The sequence below is a fragment of the Platichthys flesus genome, chromosome 19 (genome assembly GCF_949316205.1).
Source record: "Platichthys flesus chromosome 19, fPlaFle2.1, whole genome shotgun sequence".
NCBI classification, from domain to species: Eukaryota; Metazoa; Chordata; class Actinopteri; order Pleuronectiformes; family Pleuronectidae; genus Platichthys; species Platichthys flesus.
This window is the reverse complement of record NC_084963.1, coordinates 13095097-13117359: the sequence shown is the minus strand read 5'-3', so window position 1 is coordinate 13117359 and position 22263 is coordinate 13095097. Positions and strand designations below refer to the sequence as shown.

General features: G+C 42.6%; 1 protein-coding gene across 6 annotated transcripts; it reads right to left on the bottom strand.

Moving 5' to 3' along the window:
- Positions 1-1302: 1302 nt before the first annotated feature.
- Positions 1303-21465, bottom strand: camsap1a (calmodulin regulated spectrin-associated protein 1a). Of its 6 annotated transcripts, none has more exons than XM_062413247.1 (20): positions 21091-21465; positions 20378-20586; positions 12483-12745; positions 11149-11310; positions 10978-11058; positions 10257-10289; positions 8779-8920; positions 8404-8543; positions 8214-8310; positions 7996-8122; positions 7577-7662; positions 7169-7253; positions 4712-7073; positions 4457-4593; positions 4117-4346; positions 3675-3737; positions 3317-3404; positions 3095-3216; positions 2401-2519; positions 1303-2244 (listed from the first exon to the last, which is right to left on the bottom strand). In XM_062413247.1, exons 2-20 carry the CDS (start codon positions 20583-20585, stop codon positions 1954-1956), a joined length of 4836 nt encoding a protein of 1611 aa, XP_062269231.1. In that variant the 5' UTR covers position 20586; positions 21091-21465; the 3' UTR covers positions 1303-1953. The 6 variants fall into 6 exon arrangements, with proteins under 6 accessions (XP_062269231.1, XP_062269232.1, XP_062269234.1 ...); XM_062413248.1 differs by having other exon boundaries at positions 4132-4346; XM_062413250.1 differs by lacking the exon at positions 3675-3737.
- Between the last annotated feature and the right edge of the window lie 798 nt (positions 21466-22263).

Here is a 22263-nt window from a genome sequence, read left to right as displayed (position 1 = left end):
CAGAGTGTACCAGACTCACTCAGGAAGGCAATCAAGGCCGAACACTTAAAACGCTCAGTGCAGAAATCTGAGTCATAATTTTGAGCAATGATTTTATATTCTGAATTTAGAGTTCCTCAAAGTACCTATTTTCTGTGAGGACTTTTAACGTTAAGTGTCACATCGACACACAAAAAATTAAACAACCTTTCATAAAAACACTATTTAGTCTTTATGATCCAGAGGAGAGAGAGGAAAGACAGCAGCAGAGAAACAGAGTGCACAGGAAGAGGAGTGAAACAGGAAGGCAGATGACACTCAAAAACTTTGACCTCGATTGATTTATCACTTGGTCGCTAATAACGTCCGAAAAGAGCCATATTGTTATCAATATAATTTATCATGTTTACATTTTACATAAGAAAACATTTTATTCTCTTAATATAAGTGCTATATATTTGGTTGTATTTGTACTGGTGTTTCTTTTTAGTAAATATATCGGCCGACATATTGTTATTGTAAGTGTTTCACTCCCTCTTCCTTAGAAAGAAGTTGTGAGTAACAGATGAACATATTGGAAACATAAAGATCCAGACAGACCAGGACAACTTTAGCAAGAAAACATACCTAGTTGCACTTTATTATATTTCTTCAAAATAAATAAACAACATAACACAAGGAAATAAGTCTGATAACGTCTCTGATAACAGCCTGTGAAAGAATAAACCTCAAAATAGTGCCTGCTTTTTAGTAAACATAACTTGTACATAAAGTACAAAAAATACTACTCAAGAATGTACAAATGCAGCAAACAAATATCAAGTATTGTGCAATTCCCCCCCCCCCCCCCCCCCCCGACAGTATACCAGCCGCTGACAGTCATCACAGGGATATTACTAGTGTACAATGCCAGAAGCTACATTGAAATATAAGGCCCACCATAATCCTGTGAGCTGTTAATGAGCAGCGAACGGCTCAGTGGCATAGCTCAGTTCATTTTGGTTCAGCAATACGAGCCAGTCAGGGATCTCAGATGACTCGTGTGGGTGCGGATATATAATGCACTACTGATGAAGTATAATGCACTGAGTCTCGAAAAGCGCTTCCTGTGTGGAATAAATACTGGTACAATAAACCCTCCTCTCGAAAGACGTAATCTCTCCTCCACAAAAACGTAACAGCAGGTCCCGAGACAGAAACAGAAGTTGTCTTGTTGCTTTGCTCCATCGTTCTGTTTCATGACAGTTTTAAAGCATAAATGAGGGTAAACATTCAGAGATGGATGCACAGACGTCATCGCTTCCCCCCTCCCCCCCCCCCCCCCCACCCACTTCCCTAACACAAATACTCGCACACCTCCTCAAACACACTAAAATAGAAAAACAACACTGGACGTGACCACTCACTAACATCCATCCCATACTTACATAGAAAAAGTTATTTTACTTTCAGAAAAGCATTGACCAGTAGAAGTTACTGGTGAGCAAACGGGAGCTCAGTATGTCGAACCCGGATTCATAATAATCACAGCTGAAGGTGTACATTTTTTGCCGAGCTGAAATAGCAAACGTTACGGTATATTGTCGAGTGACTGTTCAACACTGCCTGTCTGTAGTCGCACTTGGTATTAGTGTGTGTTAGCTTTTGTCAGTAGTATTCAGCAGTATTCGACTCCATGGTCCATCTCCTCTTCGCTGCTACATAAGAATCCATCATGAACACTGCCTAGTCACTGTAGGACGTCCCAACAAATCAAATCAGTGTGACAAGCAGGAGAAATGCAAAAAATAAAATAAATAAAAAAAATAATGGAGTGCATTCAATTGGCAGGTGGTTCACACTCTTGCACTGCCACACACTGACATCCACGCCCTCCATCTAACATGATCGCATGTCAATCATCTCCAGGATTATTGGGTCCGGCCCAACGCATGTAAATAAACAGAAGCTGGAAATCAGGGTTTCTTTTCCCTCTCACTTCCTCCGTGCGCTCCCTGGTCTCTTGATCTGCCAGAGGTGGTTGTGGATAGTCAGAGCGTCCACGCTGACCGACACGCTCTTGGTCGGGATGGCAGTGAACTGCTTGCGGTCGGAGCTGTATTTATAGACCTTGTCAATCATCTTCCGGCTAATGTTGCGCGGCCCGGTGCCGGTGAACTTGACGATCTCCTCTGTGTCTGGGGAGTATGAGTAAATGGCGCGGAACTGGCACCCGCCGTCACGGAAGAGGATGATCAGGTGGTTGGCGTCGCACTTTTCCAGCTCCTGTGAAACAGACATGAGACCCGATTCAGCATCGAACAGGAAGGGAAATGTTACTGTGAGAATAATAGATTAAACCGTTTTTTTTAACTTTCTCTACAAATGACACAAAGTTTACTAATAGCTATAAACAATTGAACTTCAAGTGATGACACTGACCTCCAGAATAACATTCTTCTGGCCCTCATTAACCTTTCCAGCCAGGCAGCAGTGAGCGATGGCATTGATGATGATTGGCTTGTTGGACTTAGAGCTCGGCTCCTTGAAGAGTTTAGGACCTTTTACAAACAAGAGAGAGATACAGAAATGTGTTAAAGTCAGTCTGTAGGTGTTGAAAGGAATTGTTTCGGAAATCTAGCGGGATTTGAAGATTGATACCACATATCTCATATCTGTAAATAAAGTATGGGGCTTGAGCTTAGCTATCTTAGATGAGCATAAGTCTGGAAGCTGGGTTGGCTACAGCGACCTCATGGGTTGAATCTAAATGTGCTTCATGCATCACCTAAAACCAAAAGGACATTACTTTACGTATAACAAAGGTCTGCAAGTCCGGAAGGTTCTGGACTAGAAGCTTGGTAGCATCGTTAATAAGACAAAGGTTCAGTTTCCAGGGCATATCCCAAAACTATACTCTGATTGGCTGATGGCTCTGATTTCATATTTACAGATTTGATCAATCAATAATGGGGTCTTTTCATCTACCTCTCAGCAAAAAATACGAAAAAGCACATTTCACCAAAATGATCAAAAGTATGTTTTGAGTTTAACTTTGTCCTGACACTTTTATTCTCAAATAATTTTTAGGTGATAGTATCAATAAATGAAAAGCTTTTTCTACATCTCCGCTCACCGTTGTACTCGGTGGACATGATGGAGGAGGCTATGGAGCCGTTCTCCCAGTCCCTCTCCATGTTCCTGCTGGATGCTCTGCTCAGCATCGGGAATGACTCCACAGAGCAAACAGAAGCAGCCCTGAAGCACAGACATATAGGTCAATGAAATTGCTACTATGATAGGCAAACTGGACGAGTCTATCATCTCTTGACTTTTCACACAACTTGGGAATCCTCACCTCTGCGGCTCTGCCCCTCCGGATATCACACTGTCTGTCTCCGTCGCCAAAGAGAGCGTCGATCCTCGATGACTGCAGCTCAGATCGGCTGAAAATGACAGATGGACTTAGAGCCCTAATGGTTGTTTGCCCGATTCCCCCACTGTTCTATTTCCATATGCAAGCAGGAATTCAAATAAATAATGTAACGTTACTCTAAATACAAACAGCCTACAACCCTATGATTCAAACAAGGGACAGAAATCATAATATATTCTGAACCAGCTACTGTATAAAGTCTGGTCTTTTCCAGTCCAGGGATTTTAGTGGGATGTGTTTGGCTCATATCACATCATGCAGAGCAGGATAGAAGGTTCACCTCCCCCGCAGCCTGCTGCTGAGCCCTGGGCTTTGATCAACATGGACACCTTCAGAGAATTACCTGCACAACACACGCACACACTCAGTGCTTGACAACATTTACATGAGTGAGGTTAACTGAAAATACACACACTCACACAACAGCAAATCATATCATACAACAAACTATTCTCAACCGCAGGCTGTATTTTGAAGATGGAAGACGCTTCTCCACTTGACGTTTAACCCCATTTTTATAAAAAAATGAAAACATAGTGGTGACCAGGGGTTTATGACCAATACATCAGCCAGTCACTAGGTGGCAATCAAGAGGACATAACTTCACTTTTGGGGAGCTGTCATGTCGTCCATCTTTATATACAGTCTATGTTGTACACAAACAACATGACAACAAGACAAAATGGACAACACTAGACGAAACATAGATGCTGTTCAAGTACCTAGGGTGTCCTTACGTGTGGTGTATCCTTTGGAGAGGCTGTTGTACTCTTCACGGTGGAGGGATTTCGGCCTGCTCCTGCGGGACTTCATCCTTGGACGGGGCTTGACCTGACCTTGACCCTGCTCTTCCATCAGGGACTCCTGCTTCCTCTGCAGGTATTCTTGTTTAATTAGCTCTCGCCGCGCCTTCTCTTCGTCCTTACGCACGCGGTCCTCTTCCGCCTTCCGCCTTGAAGAGCAGGATGGAGAGTTGAACCCAATCAGATTTTCACGGCATGACACACACACAAACCTTTAACTCTATAATAAGTGTATGAGTGTGTGAAAAGAAAATAGTACCGTATCTCATCACGTTTGAGCTCACTGTCGGCTTCTTGTTGTAGTTTGCGTAGTCTCGCCTCTTCAGCTTTGCGCTGCTGTTTGAGGAGGAAGTGAGCGCGACGCTTTGCCATTTCATCTTCTGCCTTCTCCTCATCCTGGTAGATAAATGACATGTATTCACTCACTCACTGTGTTTCTCAGACGCTACTCTCCATGTCATTGATGTGCCCTTGATGGTGCCATATCACAAAATGCTAAACATCTCAATTTTACCTTAAAGAAGAAGCCCAGCCCAATATTCTGCTCGCCCTCTGCTGTGCAGTCTGTGCCACCTGGATTGCCGTCCTCCAGTGTATCAATAAGCTCTGACAGGTCGACCTCAATCAGTTGACCTTTGACCCTGGTGCTCTCGTCTCCAGCCAAAGCCCCTTTTCCTGAGTTGTCAACTTCTTCTGGATCTGCCGCCTGTGAGGCAGATACAGTTGTACCGGAGATGACTGGTGGGTCCTGGGACTGGGGTTGTTCTTGCAGGCGCCCGAATCCTTCTTCAGCTAAGCCATGGACTCTGAAGGTGCTCTTTCTCTGAATGTTTCTCTCTAACCTGGAGCTCTCCATAGAAGCCTTGTCTCCACATGGACTTTCACTAGGAGACGGAGTGCACTCTGGGGACTCAGTATTAGAGGCCACTATAGAGGCCAGCTTGCTGTTCTCTTTATTCTGTTTTCTCTCTAAGGCTTTGCTGCGGCTGGAGCTAAGCTTTGGAGGTCGGCCTACAGGGAGAGAACTGCCGCCACCGATATCTACAAAGTGGACTGCAAAAGATTTGGACTCTGAGGTAGAGGTGGTGGATGTTGTTTGTGTCGTTGTGGGGGTTGTGGGGGTTGTGGGGGTGGGGCTAGCTACAGATTCTACTCGTTCTGGAGGTGAGGCCACACTGTGCTTCATCAGCAGGTCCTGCTGTAAGGAGAGCTGCATCATCTGCTGCTGAATGGAACTAATCGCGTCATTGAGAAGATCTATGGAGCGGGAATACTCAGGGCAGCCAGGATCAGCCCCATTATTTTGAGACAGGGTGCTCAGCTTGTTGACTCTGTTCATGTGTGCTCCCTCTTGATGGCCCATCTTTGCTTGGACCTTCAGCTTATCCAGACAAGAGTCATCCCTGCTGGACAGGGACTTCACTTTATTCCTATAAGCAGCTGTTTCAGATTCCTGGGAGTGTTTCAGGGGCAAAGGAAGTGTCTCACTTTTGCCTCCACCCTTCTTGACGATGTTCAAGAAAGCAGCTTTCCCTAGCTTTAGTCTCTGCCGTGCTGACAGGGTCTCCATCTTCTTCTTCTGATATTCGATTGCACGTCTTTGTTCTTCTAGCTGCATGTGAAGTTGCAGCAGTTCTGAAGGCACTACTGGGAGGCTCCCCATCATATTATTCCCCAACCCAGAACCAGGCTCCTTCCCAAGCCAACTGGAGGTGCAGTCAGTCTTCAGTTGCCAGGGAGGGCAGGGGTTGTTCTCAGAGCCATCAGGGGTGGTCTTCTGGGAGCTACTGGTACTAGAAAATCCATCCCGGAGGCCAAGTTTCAGGAGCTTTCTCTCTGCGAAGCTGGTCATCTTGACACTGGCGCTGCCCGAAGCACTGCAGCTGCTTGCCCAGGATGCGGTGCTGAGGCAAGGGCTCGAGCGTCCACTGCCGCCTTCCTTATCATCCCGCTCACTCACCTTCAAGTCTTCTCTCAACTTGGCTGACTCGCCCTCACCAAATTCACACACCTCCCCCTCATATAAATATTTTCCCTTTCCTCTCTTCATCACTTCTCTTGTTTTCTCTATCGGATCATCGTCCTCCTCATCTTCCTCAAGATCTGCAATGTCTGAGTCAGAGTCGTATCCCACCTCAAGTGTATTGGAGAAAGAACTGTGGTGCTCCGGCGACAGATGAAGGAAAAATCCTTGGGACTGTTGTTTTCCGGGCGGAGAATTGCCTAATGAACCCTCAGTGGGCGGCCTGAGGCAGGTAGGCACTGACTCTGCAACAGGTAATGTAAAGGTTCTTCTGTTAGACTCAGCGCCAGGGGACATTCTCTGTGAGGTTTTCGAGACAATGGTGGCCGCTTTCCTTGCAGCCGCTGCTCTACAGCGACCCTCACCACTTTCTTCCTGCTTGTTCAGGCTGATGCTCTTCTCTTTCGCTGGCTTGGAGATGGCAGGCATCAAAGGCTCCAGGTAGTAGCTGTCTGCCTGATGGTCCGAAGTAAAACAACCAGGGTCAGGGCGAGGAGAGCAATGAGGGTTAGAAATCTTTGAGGTGGAGGTTGCATCCTGGATTTCTAGCTCATCTTGTTCCATGTCACTGCCAAGCCGATGTCGAGAAAATGCATAGGGGTGGATCACAGCGACAAGTTCCTCCTCTTCTATTTCCTCCTCTTCGTCCTCTATGCGTATGTGACTCAGAAGGCTCTGACCACTGAGTCTGTGGTGAGACAGACGAGGGCCTGACCCCAGCATGTGTTTCGGGGTAATGCTCATGATGTTCGAGGCCAAGCTGTCTTTGCTGATGGAGCGAGCAAGGCTGATACTGTCGGCGTCATCCTCCATGGGATAATGCAGGGCATAGGGCACTTGCTGCGATAAAGGCCTGGTCAAGAACAGAGGAAGGAATACAGATTAGATGAGCTAAGTGTAATGAATCATGGAAACAGAAACTGTAAAGGCTGTAATCCCGCTGCTCACCTCTGCCTCCTCTCTTGCCAGGCCGATACTGAGCCCTGATGTGGCCCATCTGCACGAGCCATAGAGGAGGACCTATTTCTCAGCACTAACCACAGAAAACAGGATCCATATCAGAAAAGGGAATTCTCAAACGTGCAACATTTGAAGTTGCAACTACTTAGACAGAATATTAAAAAATGATTTAACAGTTTAGAGTTACAATTCAAAATATTCCAGTTAAATGGTTAAATGAACAAGTCGGAGGTAAACTAAGAAAGATACAATGACACACGTCACATGAGGAGCATGAAGATCACCTACAAAAAAAAATTCCAATGTTTATTCTTTCCTCTCCCTTTTCTCTGCTTGAATAACTTTCTTTGTGACTTAATGGATCTGACTCTGCACAGAGTAAGTATTTAGTATTACCTGAAGTGCTCTCCTCAAGCACCTTCTGTTGTCTCTGTCTCAAGGGCAGTAAAGATTGAGTGGAGCTTGAAGTGCCTGGTAAAGAGCTGTAAGAAAAAGTCAGATGCTTAAGTTTTTAGATTAAATCAGGTTTGAATTTAGCTGCTGGAATCTAGGAAAAAATGATAATATCGTGAAAGGTTTTCTGATAACATTACTCTAGTCGTATGTATCCATTATAACAATTGTAGTGAGGTTTCACAATTAAAATATATGGGAAGATGCTACGATAAGTGCACTTGGTTTTTGTCATATTCATACATGAGATATTTCTCAGAACTGTTATGTGAAAAACAACTACAGTATATGAAATGGTCAACCTGTGGGTTGAAAGTAAAACTCTCTGTGTGGTGTTACAGGAAACAGTTACTGTGTAATACCTGAGGTCAGAGCTCTGGGGCATGGACAAGACATCAGCAGAGTTGGATGACGTCAGGAAACTCCGTTTTGTGACGTTGGAGATGGGTGTGTGGGATCGAGAAGCTTTAGGCTGCAGCAACAATCTCACTAGAAAAAGTGTAGAACAGATATAAAACCATTACGGGTTATTGATAGTGTTCACAAAAAGGAAAAGTGTATTTCTGTGAGTGTGTTTTACCGTCTCTGATTTCGTGAAGGTCCCTGGGCTGTACAAAGTCTGGCTTCACGCTCTCAAACCACCAGAACAGCTCAGCAATAAAGACCATCATGTTATTCTGTCAGGAAACCAGATTGATGGGACAATAGGACAGTGTCATTGGAGCCTGCTTTTAAATGTATTTCTGGCTGTAAACAGTTTTTGGGCTTACCTTCAGGACCGGTGGAGAATACAACATGTCTTCGGGCTTCAGGTAGAAGCATTTGCTCAGGTACTCGTTAGAAAACTCCCGCAGCAACTCGATGTTGTACAAGCTGTCTGCTATGGAAGGAACCTCCTTCAGACAGATATCTGCACAGAACAGGATAACAAGGTTCATTACTATCAGGGTAATACTGCATAGGGTAATTGTAGTAGGCAGATCAAGAGCTTTTTTCTAACCAGTTTGTTGTGTTAATCTAATTATTTCACTTGGCAAGTGTACATATAAATATATTTCCCAAAACATCAGACTGACAAACAAATCATACAACCTTAGGCAACTATCTTTTTCTTCAGTGGATTCAGTCACCCTATGTTACCATACCTTCGAGTCTGATGAGTTCCGGGCAATAGAAGTGGATCACAGCCAGCAGAGCTGTTCCGTCACACACGTCCTTCAACAGGTCGTCCAGCAGGGGGAAGTGCTGAAGTGACCGACCTGACAGGTGATCTCTGCGGTATCGCACCTACACAGCAAGCGAGAGCCCGACTTTACATATAGTACACAAATTCATAAGATCAGAACACTGAGTCACAGGCTCACTTGTCACACAAACACACCATTTCTCATGTTATATTTGGAAATATCAGTTTCCATTAGACTTATTATTCTCAAGGTCATTATTCTTATTGAGCGGCTGTCTGTAAAAGCTTTTGATGATATTTAAATATCTGTATCAGATTGTGTAACACTAAACACTAAAACACTAAAATTCAATCGTTTACATTGATAATGTTTGTGTCTCACTCCGCTGGCAAGATTATTAATCACTTTCACGTAGTAATATGAAACATATTGCCAGGTTCAGACAGCACAAATGTCTTGTCTTAAACTGAAGTCATTGTGTCCGAATACTGAGTCATAGATTCTGCTGACTTGGCCGTGAGACATGACAGACCACAGGTTCTTCAGGAAGTATGTCCCTGGGGCCACTGTGCCATGATGTGAAGTTTCCCAGATGTGTCCATTACTATACACTACAGAATAAAATGATCATTGTTGAGCCATAAGTGCTCACTTTTGGGCATAGAGGACTGATGTAATTATCAGGTGGATATTGTGTAGTGCAAACCAGATACAACACTGAGATGGCTTTCATCGCTTGTGCATGTAATAAATGGTTAAAAATGCAAAAACAGTAAAGGTCAGGAATAAATAAAGGAAGGGGTCAATGGTTGGTACTTTCCCATAGAAAAGAACTCCACAGGCTCTGATACACAATGGACCAGAACGTGCAATACAGGCTGGTGAGGGAAGAAAGAAAAGAGTGGGAGGAAATTAATGAAATGAGAAGAGCCGGGGGCCGGTTGAATGGACTTGAGCAATTTTATCACTTGGCTCCACACATGTTGCGTGATGGTGACAGTGAGTTAAAGTGCCATGTAGCTTTTCCCGGTGGACAGCAGAAGAAGTGTTGAAAGGAAAAGTGGATGTGGATGTGTTTGAAGATGTTAGATGCAAAAGCTCACATGGAAATTGAAGAAGAAATTACTAAAGGGTTTCATGCAAAATAAAAACAAACACGCAGAGGAGAAAAGCGGTTGGGAGCGTGCTGTTCCTTCCTTTGCCACCATGGGGCACTGTGACATCTTCAATTTGAACATCACTGGTTTCTCTGTAAAATTGGTTTTGATCCATGTCTTTGTTTTCCTATCTGTCAAATTAGTCATTATTATTTTTTAAGGGCTCCTCTGTTCTATCTGATCAGACACGCATCATACACACCAACACACGTAGACACACACACACCTCACAAAGACACGCATACGTTCACACAAGAGATCGCTAGCAGTTGCACTTACTGGTACAAGCTTCCAGTACCATTTGGAGGGAGACTAGAGACAGGAAGGAATAGAATTAAGGTGGGAGACACAAACAGGGACAGTAGCAGACAAGGGTGAGAAACAGAGACAAGGAATCAGATTATCCCCTGTTACCATGGGGACAGATCTGATCTTAACGACTAGAGAGGGTTAGACAGAAAGTGTTAAGAATATTTAGTGAGCAGGCAAATTAAGAGACTGGAGGTTTAATTGCTTTCAATAAGTACGATTTCATGGCAATACCATAGTTCCTGTTAAAATGCCCCAATGACCTCAAATTAAGGCGGCAGAAGTTCCAGGATTTAGAAAACGATCCTCGAAATGAAAGTGAGATAGAAAATCTATTGAGTGAGTGGGCAGAGGCGCAGACTTTGAAAACCCCTGACTCAGGGTGTCCACACTTGAGAGATGAGAACACTTTTGAATCTGTTTTCAAAAGGTGATACGAGGTGCTCATCACATCATAATCCATGGAATGTTTGGATTATAATGACAAAAAACGACATATCTGACAGCTAATGCACCAGGAGCTTAGAGGATGCTTGTGTATAAGACAGCCAGAGGAACAACAGACAAAGGCAACAACATTACTCAAGAAAGACAGTGTTAAACAAAGAGAATGCTTTAGGAAAAAGGGACAAAGAGACAAAACAAAGAGAGTGTGAAACAAGGGGAATAAATCGAGGCACAAGGGTCTTACCTTCTGATGACTGGACGACTCCAGCAGATGTTGCTTCATCTTCAGCTCTTTCTCTGTGATCTCCCTCATCTTTATGTTCACCTGAAGTGGCAGAGACACCGTGAGTCAACAGCAATACAAAAGAATGAACAAACACTACCATTAAAACATCAATGGTGGTTTGGTTTTTACCTTGTTGATCCAGAACAGCATTGCGTCTTCCATATCAAAAGGGAGCTCCTTAGAGGCACTGAAGTTCGAGAAGCGCTTGACACTGGACACAACCTTCTCTATGCTGATCATCTCCACCATGTAGGCCATCATCAGGGCGTCAATGAGGTGGATGTGGGAGCTCTGGGAAAAACACAGATTGTGGGTTATATCGCAATGTCGCAAATGTAATGATAGTCACTTGAGAAGTAGCTCTAATGTGTTAAAATCCGTGCTCTGTTCATAGGAGAATATATTGCCTAAAATAATTGTGGTAAGGTAGTACTTTGCTCTGAGTCGCCATGGAAACAGGGCTGAGTTTTGAGACTGAAACGTGTGGAGGTCTAATAGCAAAATCCTTACCAGCCTACACATGATACAATTGCTGTCCTTATTTAGTTTCACACACGCTGTTTCAGTTGCTTCTAAAAGGCCAGGGTTGAGCCAGAGCTGTGTAAAATGTCGTGTGTGTGTTTTTGCTGTGCGCGTGACACATTGATTCCCTTTACTTCAAAATGATAGGCACACCCTGGAATATCAACAACTAATTACCAATCACTGTGACAGTTGGACGATAAGTCGATTCATAGGTTGTTTTTCACATATCTATTATATGTGACTATGACAGTCTGAGAGCCTCTTCAATGTCTCCTATTGAGCTTGATACAAAGCTAAGTAGCCTAGAGCAAACTTTACACTCATTTTTACTATGAGGGACAACGAGCCACTGCTTCTTGGGCAGGTAGTTACCTTTTGTGTTTTAACAACTATTAGATATTAGATACGACTAATACGTTGAGACAGTGGGTTTACTGTATATTCATATGAACTGAGTCATTGAATATTTTGCTTCATGAATATTTTAGATACACACTCTAAAACCTTCAAAACAGTCACATCCACAGATTAATTATATATTTAAATACTCGTGGCTCACTAGGCATTTGGCTCTGGAAAGCAAAGTCATATTAACCTGTAATAATGTTGTTTTTTTTAAATGGGTTCAGTTTCACCTGAAATTAAATTCTGCAGAAGACTCCAGGGCATTTCATACACAGATCCCGTTACCAACGAGGACGTGAGCAGAACAGTTAATCTGCAAATGCCTTATTTATGATTCAACATTTTCTGAAAAACTGCATCTATTACTTTTTGAGCAATGTTCTCTAATCAGATTTAAAACTGATCTATTAAGAGATTGGGGGGAAAGTATGAAAGCATTGGCCAGCAGATCCTGTTTCCTTTGTTAATGTGTAATTCACTCAATATCAATTTTGGTATATAACTAGACAAAAGGTTATTTAAGAGATATCCACCATCTTTAAGGGAGCAGAGCTGAGGTCCAGATCCGAAACGGGGGTGTTGTCAGCCTCCAGGACATAGAGGCCTTTCCTGGACAGGGCCTGGATGACAGACTGGTGGCTCTGGAGCGAGGCAGCCTGCTCAGCGTGCAGGATGAGCCCACACACGCGGCAGTAGAGCTCTCCAGACAGCAGCAGGCGGATGATGGGGGGCTTGATATGTTCCTGCTCATACTGGTCGGTGTAGAAGGGGTTTCGCTGGTCTGCAGGGACGTTGTCTAGAAAGAGGAAAGATCATAAACATGTCAAACTAATGAAATCTTTTTAAGCCTGGTTGATGAGACTGGGTTAGACAGTGAGTTGCTTTTCTATCTATAGTTCTATTAAGCCACAAATCACATCATGTGCATCCACACGCAAACAGGTTCTGCACGTGTCCAGCAATGCATCACAATGTGATGTAACAGAGAAGCTTCCAGGACACAGACTGTGAAGGTATTAGACAGTCTAAGAAGAAAACCAGCGCAGGAGGAAAGCACTGAGACAAAGTCGACAGTTCAACAGTGTGCCAGGTAGCAATGTGGGCTGATAGGTGGACATCAGGCCTGAAGCCAATGAGCTAACAGGACTTAGCGGGGATACTTAAGCTGATGGTGCTGTCCCAGCCTGCCTGGTGTTCATGGACACAGACATGGGGCAGCTATTTTTATATGAGTTGGACATGTTAATCCAGAGCTAAGGTCTCAAGCACTCACGAAATCTAGCTTCCAGTGCTTTCAGGGAAGATTCAGAAAGAAAATAAAGAGACTGGTGCATGAGTTATTGAGTGAGTTGGTTATGTTATGTACGTTTTCAGGTGAGGAACGAAAGAAAATAAAAGGAAGTACAGGATTATTTCTTACATTAATTATCAATATGAACTAAATTTGTAATTTTTCCACCCTGGGTTTTATTAATACATTAGTACTTCTGTCTATCACACCAACCGTTTTACTGTCCACATGAATTGTAGTGGTATAGGCACATGCTCTCTTAGTAAACATGTCTTAAAGGAGTACATCGACATTTTCTGACCTTCTGGCTCTGGCAAGCAGAGTAGTATCGATCGTCTCATCTAACTCTCAGCACAAAGTGAATAAGCATTTTCCCAAAATGATGAACTGCTCCTTTGACAATAGAGCAATGCCGAATAGGCAGCTAGATCCTTGGACATATCCATTAGATTGGGCTGAGCAGCTTTCTCAACCACGATTTAACCTTAGGTTGTGTACACACGCAGTTTAATAGATAGATAGATAGATAGATATATTTCATTTAGACAGGGTATAAACCAATTAAGACCAGAGCTCTTGTTTACAATGGTGTCCTGCATTTACATAAACAAGTAAAGGTTAGAATACAGAGGAGTAAACATTTCTTAAAAAAGGTATTAGATAGCCACAGCAAGAAAACCAGGAGCATTCATCAACTAAAACTTCCTTTACCAAAAACCTTAACTGTTCTAAGGTTAAAAAAAATATCTAGTATAATTGAGTCCTGAAGTTTATTCCAACTATGAGGAGCGTGGTATCAGAGTGCAGTTTTAACAAATAATATGCCCAAGAAGGTTGCCCTCTTATCTGGATCTGCATCCAATTTTTATGGGTTCTTCCCTCAGCCGTGTACTGTATCTTTCCACCAAGTTTTCTGGAAAGCTGTCCTGTTGTTTTTTGAAGTATCTTGCTTACAAACAGACAAACAGACAAACAGGGGTGGAAACACAACGTGACTGGCAGAGGTCGTGATAATGAGTCAGATCAAAACTAGGAAAACGAGAACAGCTGGTGATCAATGATTCGCGCATCAATATTTAACTACTTTAAAAGCATCAAAGCTGAGGTGCGGTAACCACAATATTCACTGTCATGATGACTAAGATAAAAAGCACAAAATGAATGATTAGTGGCAAACAAGCAATCTCTCACTCTCACAAACAAGGCAGGTTCAGATTAGTACAGCCCACTGCGAAGACCTCGGCTGTGTCTTTCTCATCAGACTGTGAACCTACAGTGTCTCTCTCACTCTCTGTTGCGCCCATATGTTCCTGAATCCCAGATCATGTGAGAAATACTTCACACAGCCACCCTCCACTTCTCTCTTCTCAATCGTGTTTCTCTCCACAAAAACAAATCTCACAAGCCCCCCACCAGCCCCTTTCTTAACTAAACACTCTTCACCCTGACACGTCCTCAGTCTCAGCTGTCCCACAGTGTCCCCTCTTCCTTCCTGGTTGCCGTGGAGACGGTGGCGGGGGGAATGCCAGCTTGGCCGGAGGTGGGGGCTGGGTTGCTGTCCCATTTCATTACAGAGGCCTGCTCATTGGGTCGTTTTATGGTCACTGACATCAGGAGGTGGTTGTGTGTGTGTGTGTGTGTGTGTGTGTGTGTGTGTGGGGTAGAGAACAGCAGAGGGGGGAGGCAGGAGCGCTTCTGTAATCCCCGTTTATAATACTCCTTAGATATTTATTATCCAGCCGATCCGAGCGTTAAAGCCCACCCGGGTGTGCATGTGGGTAAATCAAGAGGAGGGGTTTGGAGAAAGTTATTGTGCCTATTCTGTTGGACACGAGGTCAGATAGATCAGCAGGGATCTTGCTGACAGTAGAGGAAGTGCTGTCAGACTCTGGGCATTGCTGGGGAAAGACACAACCATTCTCTCCAGTAAGAAGGCTTAATGGAGAATCCTGCCGAAGACAGTATGTTGAGAAAACACAGCCTTTAAGCTGATGAAGCCTGTGGTGACACTTGAAAGTCTGACCATGCTGAAACAATTTAAAGTCTCTTATGGATCGCCCAGTTCTTCAGCTTAGTACTGTTTGAGTTGTGGCACTATGTTTTATAACCACACACAATTAAAGAAGTTATTTGGAAATATTATTATTGCAGGTATTATTTACATCCTACAATATAGCAGGAGCCAACATTAGCTAATTACAGATATATCTATATCGGTGTATATGCTACGTAAGTAAAAAGAAATTGCAATAACAGATTTTCCAAAGATATGCTTGACATAGTTAGGATACAAAAATTTTCCACAAACACAATTTGTATTAAAACTTTTTCGAACATTAAAATGTTCTGCTCAATAAATATCTTGAAACTAAGTAATTTTAATTCAAAATATTTGAGTATTTTGTGTTTATGAAAAAATAATGTTAACCAATACTTCATGAGTTAGGAGCATTGCACAATTATCATTAAGACACAACTTTTATTACAACTAGTTTCCTTGAAGTTGTGCAAAATAAGAAGCGTAATCCAGTTCACCACTACTGGTCTCTAATATTTTTATTTGTAACATTTTTCGATTCAAAATGTCTCAAATGCAAACTTGAAAATGTGGAAAAACATGATTCCTCTAGTCAGACCTTTGTTGAACTGAAACTGCTCTTAGTTTCTAGTAACAACATTTAGAAATCATTGCAATGCTTCCCCGAAGGCCATTAGTCCAACTGGCATGAGTCTAAACAACCAGGCTGTGTTGTGAACAAGGACTCAGCCTTTCGATCCAATCCCATTAAACACTTAAACATGTGACTGGCTCTGACTTTCACTCCAGCACACACAGACAATTAGAGTCCTCCCAGCACTGCCGTGTTGCTTGGTTTGCACTCTAATCTAATAAGCGTGTTTTGGTTCTTCTGACCTTCACACTGACACTCTCCACTACAATGGGAGATACTGTTTTCTAATCTCTGAACTAATAGATTCCAGGTAGTTAGCTGTAATGCAGTTTCACAACCTGCAGTATGCAACCAAAATATTTTTTCCTGCCCAAAACCAAAAGTCCACGTCTGCCTTGGCACTACATCACTGTGGTGATAACACAAAGTAAGCCAGCTTTAGCGTGAGTAGGATGCACCGGTCAGATACACCTGATGCGTACTGGCGTCAACAACTCACTAAGTGGTATGAATGGGTATTGGCCAAGAAAATGCACTGTCACTGTATCGTCAGGATAAAATGATGTGTTTACGTTATCCCATAGTACGTTCACTTAACTGTGGTAGAGCGGGAGATAATCCTGAAGTCCCTGGCCTTGTGTTAACCCACATAACAATTAGTGCAATGACTTCCATGCAGTAAAGTACCCAGATTTTAAAGAAACATTTCAAAATCATTTTTGATAACACACAGGCAGACGTCACACACCACCTGGACTTCGCCAAGCTATAAGAACAAGCTAGCTCAACATTTTCAGTAAGCGGACATCATGGCAGATAGTTTTCAATATATTAGCTCCTAGCTTCGAGGGGTTATCCTTCTTCCACTACTCTTGACTGCTCGCAGCCACAAATAATTTGATGCACCTGCAAATCAGTAATGATTTTTTTCTTTTGGCTGCAGAGGCCACTGTTGCTGCTGCTCAAAAAAAGTCCCATGTGAAGGTGGACTGGAACAGGTACTCTGTATCAGCAGATACTCTGAGTTGTGGTATCGAAATTGCTATTGATAGATAAAAAGCTGGACCTACAGCTGAAACAATTTGTCGTTCAACACTATTGCAATAACAGATTTATTGTTTTGGTGATTTTTCAAGGAAAAATAGCAATCTTCTCAACTGTGTGAATTTTGTGTTGTCGTAAGTGATAGTAAACTGAACATCATTTGGTGTTATTGCCTAGAAGCAATGTGAGAATGAAACTGTAACTGACACAAATAATTGACAGATTAACCTATAATCATAACAGCCATTAGCTGGAGTCCTATTTGATTGATTATAGTCATAAGGAGATAATACTTCGGAATGTAGGATTTTATGTATAATTTGTAATTTCAGCAACATTACAACTGAAATAATTTGTTATCTAATCAATTAATCATTTAACTGGGGGTGAGTAAGCAACTTCCCTGATAAGCAAAGCTCCATTTTAAGATTTTACATTTCTAACTTTCCACTTAGCTGCTTTTCTTTATTCATCCTAAACTAAATCCCTTTGGGTTTCAGACTATTGGTTGAACAAAACAAGCAACATGAGGTTGCCATCTTAAGCTCACAATTCTCTTACTTGTTGTGGGTCAATTAAGAAAGTAATCGGAGGATTAATAACAATAATGATATTGAATATAACTGCTGGTTACAGCCATACACAACGTTAGCAGGAAAACGTTTGACTCATCAGTGGCATTAACCAAGAAAAGTAGATTAGACTGATGTCAAGTCACATCGGGTTCTTTACTGTTCCTGGCACAGTGATGACAGGAGGAGCCAATGAGATTATGGGAAGCAGGAAGCTTGATAAGGAAAGGGTAATTGTTTAATGTTTATTATCGGTGTCTGATGTCTGTCCTAGAACATTACAGCGTCACAGAGGAACTGACACTGGGCATGAGAAGGCATCAGTTGCTTGGTCATGCTGATATGGTGCATTACTGGTTGTCAGATTTGTTATATTTGTGAAAGTTTTTTCTTATATCTATTTGAAATCTTTGTTTTATCTCTTGGCTTGGTTACTATTTATCCCACCACACAAGACGAACTCTGAATAACAGGATTTTGAACCAGTCCATTTCCTGAGTCATTGCCTGCAGCACAGGATATCTGTATCTCCCTGCAGTGATGGAAAGACTTAAAGTAGAGTTTATGTCTGGCTATGATGACAAAGGCTTTTCCTTTACTGAAGGACTTTCTCACTGTGTCTCTTTCCAAATGTCTCATCATTATTGTTCATAAGGATGGTAGAATCAGGGAGACCCCCCCAGGCCTGCATGAATAGCAAAGCTGACGTCCTGTTCACACGTCCCAAGGAGGAGTCAGCGAGTGACACAAAAACCCACATTCAGTGAGTCCTTCCCAGACATTTCCTCACAGCCTACTCAATCATCATCAGCGATCATCACCAATCGCTTTTCATTTGATTATTCAGCATCAGGCCTGGTGAAAATGTACGTATTCTGGAGCAATTAGAAACAGCAGTGGCAAAATCTCCACAAAAAGTTGTGCACACGTGTATCATGACCGGGCGGGAAACATTTTTTAGGGGCGGGGCCTCAAATCTCAACGTGTCGTCATGACACACAAAATTGCTGTAACTTCAGTGTACTTTGTTCGAAGTCCCTTAAACTACATGTGTGTAACAACAGCCCCCAGAGCTTTCATATGATCAACTTTAAATTCAATTAGAGTCATCTTAACTCTATGGAGATTAAAAGCACCAAAACTCTCACCTATGATCAAAGTCCTGCCCTGTACAGCTCCATATTCCAATGTTGACTCAGGGTCATAGTGTCACCGACTGATTTCGCCATGAATCACAACTTTTTTTTTAACTCCACTGTGCATTGCATTAAAACCTATTATCAGACCACTGTACATTGTCCGATCTGCTTTCGAATTCACAAGTTTATACTTCCCACGGATTGCAAAACGGGCGTGACGCAGAGATGTTTTGCCCGATCCCTGTCCACCCTCCCTGTGGCTACATCAGGTCCAGAGATTGCAAGTGCTCAGGCCCAGACAGTGCAGCTTCGCAGCTCTAGTTTTTTATGTTTTAGCAGAGCTCATCAGAGCTGGCAAGCCCAGTGACCTGAGTATAAATGATGAAGAGATGTCGACCTAAGCCTTCACTCACAATCTCCGAGGTCTGGAGTGCTGCTATGCTCTTGAGATGTAAGCATCTTTTCCTCAGGGAACTTTGCTTACACACAACATTGCAGTTAAAAACTAAAACAACCTATGAATCCATCGTTGTACATAGTAAGATTGACATCATATGAAGTGAGAACTGGAGGTGAAGATACAGTTAATAATTATTGTTTTTTTTAATAATACTGATATAAACCATTTAATGATAACATCATCTCAAAATGACATTATTCATAGCTTCATTTATTGCATTCAACTTAATTATCTATTGAAATGTTTTATTTATTAATAGCTGATGGTGACTGTAGGGATTATTGCTATGTTTTAATAGTGGTGGGCCCTCTCGCCATAAAGAAAGACTACTACATATATACACTCTAATAAAATAAAACATTCACTTTCATGAGACTAGAGCAGATGCACACATTTACATATGGCATATAGTTATTGAGTGTGGCTGTTGTCAAGACAGTCATCATCTAACCATAATGATACTGAGGCCAGATATGTAAAGTCCTAGGAGGTTTACGGAAACTGGGAATAGGACTAAAGCATTTCTTGCTAGTTATACCACCAAATAATGATTATAAGAAATGAAAAAACATAATTTATCAATTAACCTGCTAATTAGCACTTTCTCTACTCATTCAAATACTGCAATGAACTGGAAAGGTTCTGTTATTTCATTCAAAGCTGCAGCAATCAGTCGATAAATTGATTTGTTGGTTGAGAGCAAATTAAACAGCAACTATTTTTCAAGAAAAAACTGCCTCTTAAATGAGAATTTGATCATATTTTTGTCATTGCGTAAACAGAGTATCTTTGATTTAATAATAATAATAAATACTGGGTATTTCTTTCACTGTTTTCTGACATTTATTGATCGAACGATTTATTGATTAATAGACAGAATGTTCTTTGATTTGTCCATAATGGATATAATCATTAGTCGCAGCATAAATTTTGTCCTGTGCTAAACTCATCCGCTTCATGAATGTGTGTGGTTTTCCCTGCTCTCCAGGCACTGGCAGGAAATGAAATTTGAGTTTAATTAGCATGATTTGTATTAAGTAAACTGTTCATGCTACTACAGTGCAGGGACTAGACGGCATAAATACAATTTGGCTGTAACACATACATGAAGCTGCTGATGTGGTTCAGTTCATGTACAGTAGATGGTTGCTCTAATACATGAAATAAAACAAATGAAATCATACTGTGAAAGAAACAGGCCCCTTTCAGAGACTCAATGGTGCAAGATAAACATAGAGAGCAAGCCTTACCGATACCATAGGCTTTGGCAAACAACCAGCGGAGATTTGCTTCTATTTTGGCCCTGGCAGAGTCATAGAGCTCCAGTGGTACGATCTGAGCCTCCATGCCTCCTCGTCCTCCTCCTCCTCCTCCTCCATCATCATCATCTGCTGCTGCGGATGCTGCTGCTGCCCTCCTCCAGGTGCTGTCCCTGCCAGCACTCACCTCCACATCCATCCTGCACAACGGAGGAGACAAAGAAACATTAATGCCAGACCCAACCAGGGCCATGACATCACACAGTAGATCTAAAGAACAACAAGCAGAGAAGGGGCCAGGCTCCCTGACAGACACCACCTGCTCTGCTCATCCCAGAAAACACTGCACACAGAGGGGCTATCTGCACGGGTCCAACCTGCTGGTGCTGCAGGTGTCTCTACTGTCACTATTCATATGTTACTACCATACATCTATGCATGTGCCCTTTTGAATCACACCCTGGTGCAGTTATTAGCTGCTAGGCTGTTAATGCATTGAACAAGCAGATGTTCTCTAGGAGAGCTAGCTAATTAATGCTAACAATAACACCCATCTTTGCTAGCTGCTGCTGCTGGTGGTTATTTCCTCGCCTGCCTCAGTGGAGGGTGACCAATGGATGGCCGGAGATGAACCGTGTGTGTGTGTGTGTTAGCTCTCTGACCCGCAGACACACACACACACCTGATATTAGACAAAGACTCACCTCTACCAGCTCATGGAGTCCTGCCTCGAGGTGACTGCGATGTTAACACGCCGACATACCGGCCCTGCGCTCCTCAGCTGACGGTGGAATAACGGAGGTGGAATAACGGAGGACTCCTCCCCGCCCCTGAGGCGCAAATCTCCGGCCTCGCAGGATAAACCCGCGGCTTGATGCGAGCTAATCCAATAGTAATGACACAAAAACGTACAATCTCACTGGCAACCGCTCGGGAAGGCCGCTCTCGAGGGAATGAACCATGTCCGGGTGGAGTGGCACCGAGGCTGCCGCTGACAGAGGCCGAGGAGCAGCGGCTCTGACGGGCAGCGCTGTTTGTGGGAGCCTGTCTCTATGGGGACCAGGGTTATCCGTGTAGTGCACCTGTTCACCTGCCGAGGGCGCTGCGGAGGGAGCCCGGACACCGACACCACTGTCTCAGTCATATCTCAATATATTATTATTAAGTGTTTACATTTTTTTTTTTAATTTAATGATTCATCCGCTGCGTATGATGATGCTGCATCTACACCTGGAGGAAGAGTCCAGAGATTTAATGTTGCGTTGTTAAAGTTGGTCAGTGGAGTCGACATCAGAGAAAGTACAAGTACTGGGTCAGTCTGTGATCTGGTTCCAAAGACACTGGCCAGATACTACTTGTCCCACAATGTAACTTTGTTGAGAAGGAGTATTCATATCTAAGTTTATTTATTTGTGTATTTCTATTTCTCCTTTATTTGACCACTAACCACACATTGTCATGAAGTACTTACTGTGCCTGGTCAATATCGACAGCAAATTAATTTAAAAAACATAAATACAACAGGGACTAAAGCACCGAGCAGACATACATAGGAATCAATGGAAAGCGCAATGACATTCTTCGAAAAAATAATTTCAGAAGAGCTTTCAGATAAGTGCAAAAGAATAAAAATAGATTTAGATCCATAACTCAGTAGTATAGGATGTAACTCTACTATTGAAAAGTTGGTCCTCTGTACAAAATCATATTTAGCAAGAAAGCATTAGCAAGATAGCAGCATTTAATGATATGATCGATACAGCTAAAATTAGACGATTTTTAACAGCATATTTTTATTTTTACAATATAATATATAACATAGATAGATAGATAGATAGATTGATACTTTATTAATCCCGTGGGAAATTCAGATCACC